The sequence below is a fragment of the Sarcophilus harrisii genome, chromosome 2 (assembly GCF_902635505.1).
Source record: "Sarcophilus harrisii chromosome 2, mSarHar1.11, whole genome shotgun sequence".
Taxonomy (NCBI): Eukaryota; Metazoa; Chordata; class Mammalia; order Dasyuromorphia; family Dasyuridae; genus Sarcophilus; species Sarcophilus harrisii.
Window position 1 is genome coordinate 533,339,135 of NC_045427.1, and position 6,000 is coordinate 533,345,134.

Here is a 6,000-nt window from a genome sequence, read left to right on the forward strand (position 1 = left end):
AGTCTCCCCACTCTTGTTGATTAAAAGCCATACATTGTTGAAGATGGTTGGCTGGTTCTGCTAGGATTCAAAGTATTTGAATAGAGACCAAACTTGAAATAAATTGATGCTTCCAGGCTGTTTTAACACTTGGATAAAATTTCCCCATGGTAAACACCATATCCTAATACCATTAACTTGCTTACTCTACATTGGAGTATTTAAGTTAGATCAAGTATTTAGGATAGCAAGGTTTGGAAATAATGCAGTACAGCAGTTTCATAGCCTGGAATTTCTTTTTTGAAATATGAACTCCCTATGAAAATGTGCAGGGGTGACTCTAATGAGGTTGCTTTTTTGGAGGCATAAAAGCAGACACACAAGCATCTTCTTTCCATCTTCTGCTTTGTAGGGAATTTTGTTGTCCTATGTGTTGTGTCCACCGTTCTCATCAGGTCTGATTGAAGCTTCTTGCTTATATTTAAAACAAGAATGCTTTGATCCTTAAGCTCTCCATATGCGTCTTAGCTTGCTAACTCTCCTACACGGATTTTGACTTGTCCATTTTATGATTCCTACTGAAGTGCTAAGAGTAGAAACAAGTTTGTCAAAGAAGTGCCTCTTCCTTCTCTCTCCCCTCTTTTTTTTTTTTTTTTAAATAAAGAATAGAGCAGTATACAGTAGTAATAAGCTATTACTCATTTTCTTTTAGCCTGGTTGTAATGCCAAGGATCATCCAGTTTGCCAGATGTCCCTAATAGTTCTGGTTAATTATGGTCTCAGTCATATGCAGAATATATTTAAATAATGAAACTTAACAGGCCAGGATTTTTTAATAAGAACTTTTTAACCACACTATTTTTTTTTTTTTTTTTTTTTTTGCTATAGTTTGCTTATGGCTTAGACCAAACATTACTTAAAGGATATGTTATAGCTTCAACATTAGTTTTAACACTTCATCTCCAATTAATCCACTGTCTCCCCTTAAAGCAAAACAAAAAACTCTTAACCAATGTTTTTAAAGGAAGAGATGTTTGTTTGTTTATTTTTTGAATACTCTAGACACTAGAGTCTATTGGAAAGTTTTCTAGTGGAGATGGTGTAAACACAGTTTTGAATCCTGCAAAGTAAAAAACAAAAACCAAAAAAAAAAAACCACCCAACAACCCAAAAAACCCAACTTCCTTTTATGGGAAGCACGAGAAGTTTTTTGAATCTGGAATGGTTTAAAAGAAGCATCACATGGCCTTGTTTATGCTGATGTCACATGCATTACTCTACTGCTTTGCGGTATCTCCCAAGCATTGCCCCCAGGCCACAGGGCTCTGAGCCAGGGAATATCGAGTGAGTGTTCTTGGCCCCAGCTGATGCTTCTATTCAGGGACATACCAGTCAACTAGAGAAGCATAGCCATGAAGTCACAGAAATGGATTTTATATATTTATGTCAGAGTTTTATTTCTATATATGTGGTTTTCTCTGCCTGCCCTTGGGAAATGGTGGAGCAAGAAAAGAGAGAAGTGAAGATGGGAAGATAGATTTCTTAGATCCTTTACAGAGAGAGGTTGATTGAACCATAAATGCTGAATGTGTGTCAGTAAATTCAAAACTTTTACCCTGCTTATGATTATAGAGGAAGTCAAGAGGCTTCTAGGATTGGTTTGTTGTTGTTTTTTTTGGAGGGGGGGTGGCGGGGGAAGTGTAGTTCTTGGGTTTGCTTTGTAACAAATAAACTCTGCCTATTAGGAACAAAAGATTTAGCGCTAGAAAGAACCTTAGAGATAATTTGGTCTTGTCCCCTAGTTTTCAAGTTACAGCAACATGACTTGCTTAAGGTCACAGAGATTTTAAACATCAAATTTTGGATTTGAACTCGTCTTTTGACTCTGAATCCAGCTCTCTGTTCTACCATATCACTAGTACCTGAAAAATATTCTTGCTTTAAATTGTATGTATAAACAGTTTTACACTTCTAGAATACTAGAGAATTCTATTTTTTCTTATGTATTCATAGGCAAGTAATTACAGATATTTTGACAGCATGAAAAAAGCTTTCTGTTTACACTCCTTCTAAACCCTAAGCCCTAACTACTCCACCCTGGATACATTGCCCCTACAACACAAATTCAACTGATAGCATTCTCTAATAGATTTTTATATTCTTTCTGGTCACATAGCAGGATTTCCTCTTTCCACAGCAAGCATTTACATGAAAGCATCTATCACCTACCTCACTCTTTTGTCTGTTTCTTGGGTGGGGAAGGTTCACTGTTTGTGGTTAAAGATTTAGCTTCTCCAGCTCTAAGTCCAAAAGCTCAACTGGAAGAAGAGCTAAAGCTATTTGCTAATTATAGCCTAAATAACCTTATTTTTCATGAAATTGATTAACAGGTTATTTTGTTTTTATACAATCAATATTTCATTAACATTTGGAGATTGGGAAGAATAGAGAATAAATATACAGAGAGAAATTTTTAAAGCCTTCTCTTGTTATAGGCTCCTGTTAAAGGAGGAAATTGTTTTGGGCTATCTAGCAATCTCATTTTTTAAGATCTCCAAGGACTATACTTTTTCCTTTTTTTTTCTTTTTGTAGCATAATCAACAAAAGTATACTTTTTATCTTGCTTATGCTGCCTCATCTTTTGGTAGTTCCTGTTTGACAAACACAAAGCATCTTTCTTTCCCATGTAAACCTCAGTTTCCACATAGGATTTTATATCCATGTTGCCAAATATCACTCACTTTCTGATCTGCAAATGAACTAATGAGCTAAAACCACAAACTCTCTTTTTGGTGATCGGCAGAATTCATATTCTGCTTTATCATATTGAAAATGCAGTCTTCTTCCTGATTGAGATACTAGTCTATGCCAGATGCTGGCAAACAGTAGGCAATTCTATCCTGGAGTTACTGAGTTGAAAAGTACTATTGGTGTTTCTATAACTTGGAAAGTAAATAACTTTCTTTTTGACTCGTGACCCATAAAGGTGATCTGTTTTCTGGTAATCTACTCAGACAACCAAAAGTAAGCTCTTAAGTAGAAACTATGTGAACTAGAAGCACTTCAATGAGCTCTCTAGGTAGGTCCTTCCTAGCCCATAGATGTACTTAGAAATGGAGTGATACCGGTTTTATCCACTGTTATGTGTTGCTCCATGATCTCTGTGTGTTTCGCTCGTAGGTTTGAATTGATGCGTATGTGCTGGCAGTACAATCCCAAAATGAGACCTTCTTTTCTGGAGATCATCGGCAGCATCAAAGATGAACTGGACCCCGGCTTCAAGGAGGTCTCCTTCTTCTACAGTGAAGAAAATAAGCCCCCAGACACAGAAGAGCTGGACTTAGAGACTGAGAACATGGAGAGTATCCCCTTAGACCCTTCCTCCACCCTCCAGCCGGCTGACAAACTCTCAGGACACAAAGCCGAGAACGGGCCTGGTGTGGTGGTCCTCAGGGCCAGCTTTGACGAAAGGCAGCCTTACGCGCACATGAATGGAGGACGCAAGAACGAAAGGGCCTTACCTTTGCCCCAGTCTTCGGCCTGCTGATCCTTGGATCCAGAACCCCATGCAAACAGTAACACATGTACACTGGGGTGGGGGTGGGGGTGGGGGGTGGAGGGGAAAAGAAATTTAACAATATATTCAAAAGCCTACTGTACCTCAGTGGATCTTCAGAACTGCCATCGCTGCACACAGGAGACCCCTATCTTCAGTAAACAACACATTGATGATTTTTTTCTTTTTTTCAATATGCAAGCAGATGTTTGTTTCAGTAAAGGATTCCTCAAATGAGGCGGGCCTTTAAAAAACTTTACTGGTAACATTTAATAGCAACAGAAAACTTGAGGTCTGATTTTTCTCTCTCTCTTCCCCTGTCGTCTTTTTTTTTTTTCATACATCTCTGTCCTCACACACAGTACACTCTCTCTTGGCTTCTTAAGGAGAAACATATCTGCGCCCAAATCCAACCTTAAAGCACTTTTTTATCAGATCAAAGAAATGGCTGGCTGAGTGGCCCCTATTACCCCTTGCAAGCACCTGCCTAACACTTTATAGGTCACTATAAAATCAAGTGAGGAGCCTGGATTTTTAACCCTGCTCTTTAAACCTTTTTAATAACTCATGAAATTTTAAAAGGGCCATTATTCAAGGTTGCTACCATTTTCAAAGCTGCCAAATTTTGCCAAAAACCCAAACTTTCCTTTTTCCTTAAATTTTGTTGTTGTTGTTGTCATAGGCATGGAAAGAGCACAGTAATCAATTGCTCCACTTTTTAAAAAAGCACTAGTAATCTTGTCCACCCAATCAGACAACTGGTATTCTTTTTACATCTTATTTTTAAAAGAAATCAAGTTGTTTTTGTCTAGATTATTGTTATTTTTGGGAACTGGACAAAATATTCCTTTCTTGTGATGGAAATGGGAAGGAACTGAATTGATTTCCCCCACTCTCTGGCCCCTGGGAATTCTGGAGAAAACTGGCAGTGGTGAGAGCCAGAAGTACATGCTTCATACACAAAGTCAGCCGAAAGCCAAACTCCCCTCACCCCATCCCTCCTCCCTGTTTATCTCTCCTCACATCCCCCCATCCCCAGGACACCAACCGGAAGGGATCTCCAGTGATGCAGCCTGCCCCTCTTTACAGGTTTGCAAGGAACGAAATTTAAAACAAAACAACACAAATGAGAAGAAAAAAGCAGTAAATGGATTCAAGCATATTAAGCTTTGTTGACATTTTCTCTGTTATTAAGACTTCTTAAAGGGTCTCACAGTTCTCTGTTAGACCGTGGATCATTTGCATACACATCGTCTTTAATGTCACTTTTATAACTTTTTTACGGTTCAGATACTCATCTATATGTCTGTACAGAAAAAAAAGCTGCTATTTTTTTTGTTCTTTATCTTTGTGGATTTAATCTATGAAAACCTTCAGGTCTACCCTACTTCCCTTTTCCCCTTCCAACAAAGTTCTTATGCTTTGAACTATATAGTGTGCAACTTTCTTCTTCCTCTTCCCGTAATTGATACTTGTATAACATGATTTGCCATGAACTGTTTGATGCCTTTTTATAAATACATTTCCCTCCCCTTCTATTACCCTGTTAGTTTTTTTTTGTTTTTTTTTTTTTAACACATTAGCTGTGTGGGCACAGGGCTCAAGAGGAAATTGGGAATTGGGGGTAAAGGAAGATGCATGCCCCCTGATGCTCATCAGTGTGGCCTAGGGGGTATTATTATTATTATTATTTTTACCATATTCTCCTTCCCCTTCACCCATCTCCTTAACCCACACCCACATAGCACTCGAGTCTGTTACAGTGCAAGGCATGATACAAACTCAGGTCAGAAAAAAAAAAAGGTTAAATATTTAGTACATTCTTGTTCAGTGTTCATATTCATCATTGTTGAAGTCTCACCATCTCTCCCTTGCCTTTCTTTTGATTGTGACACACATATCTCTCTTTCTCTCTCTCTCTCTCTCTCTCTCTCTCTCTCTCTCTCTCTCTCTTTCTATATATATATATATATACATATATATATATAAATATATATAAATAATATCTATTTTTTTAATTGTTGGGTACAACAGCGGTTTAACTGCAGACACTAGGCATTTGGGTCACTATTTTTAAAAAAAGAAAAAAAGAATATTTTAACCCTTCCATCCCATGAACAACAACAGCTGCTTCATCCAAATCTTTCTCAGCAGATATATCACCATGTCACGAGTGGCCCTAAGAGCACTGATTTGATCAGACTCAACTATCTTTCTAATTGGGAAAAAAAAACACAAAAAAACAAGGAACACTTTTTGAATTGTACCTTGTCCTACCTCTCCTCCTTCTTCCACCTGTCCTTCCCCACTGGCAGTTACTTAGATAACTAGGCAAAAGGTGAGCTAGGTATTTGACATCCCCTTGTTGGTGAAGGAGCTGGGCCATGGAAATTGTTTTGGCCTGCTGGACTGAGCATAGACCCAACATCAGGATCAGATCCCAGGTAGCTTGCTTGTTTCATCT

At 38.2% G+C, this 6,000-nt stretch overlaps 1 protein-coding gene across 1 annotated transcript in view; it reads left to right on the top strand.

Moving 5' to 3' along the window:
* IGF1R (insulin like growth factor 1 receptor) overlaps positions 1 to 4,624 on the top strand; it is a 363,516-nt gene extending 358,892 nt beyond the window's left edge. The window contains exon 21 of the mRNA XM_031955519.1: positions 3,161 to 4,624. Within this exon, the coding sequence (XP_031811379.1) occupies positions 3,161 to 3,527 (367 nt within the window). The 3' untranslated portion in view covers positions 3,528 to 4,624. The remainder of the gene's footprint in view (positions 1 to 3,160) is intronic.
* The last annotated feature ends 1,376 nt before the right edge of the window (positions 4,625 to 6,000 follow it).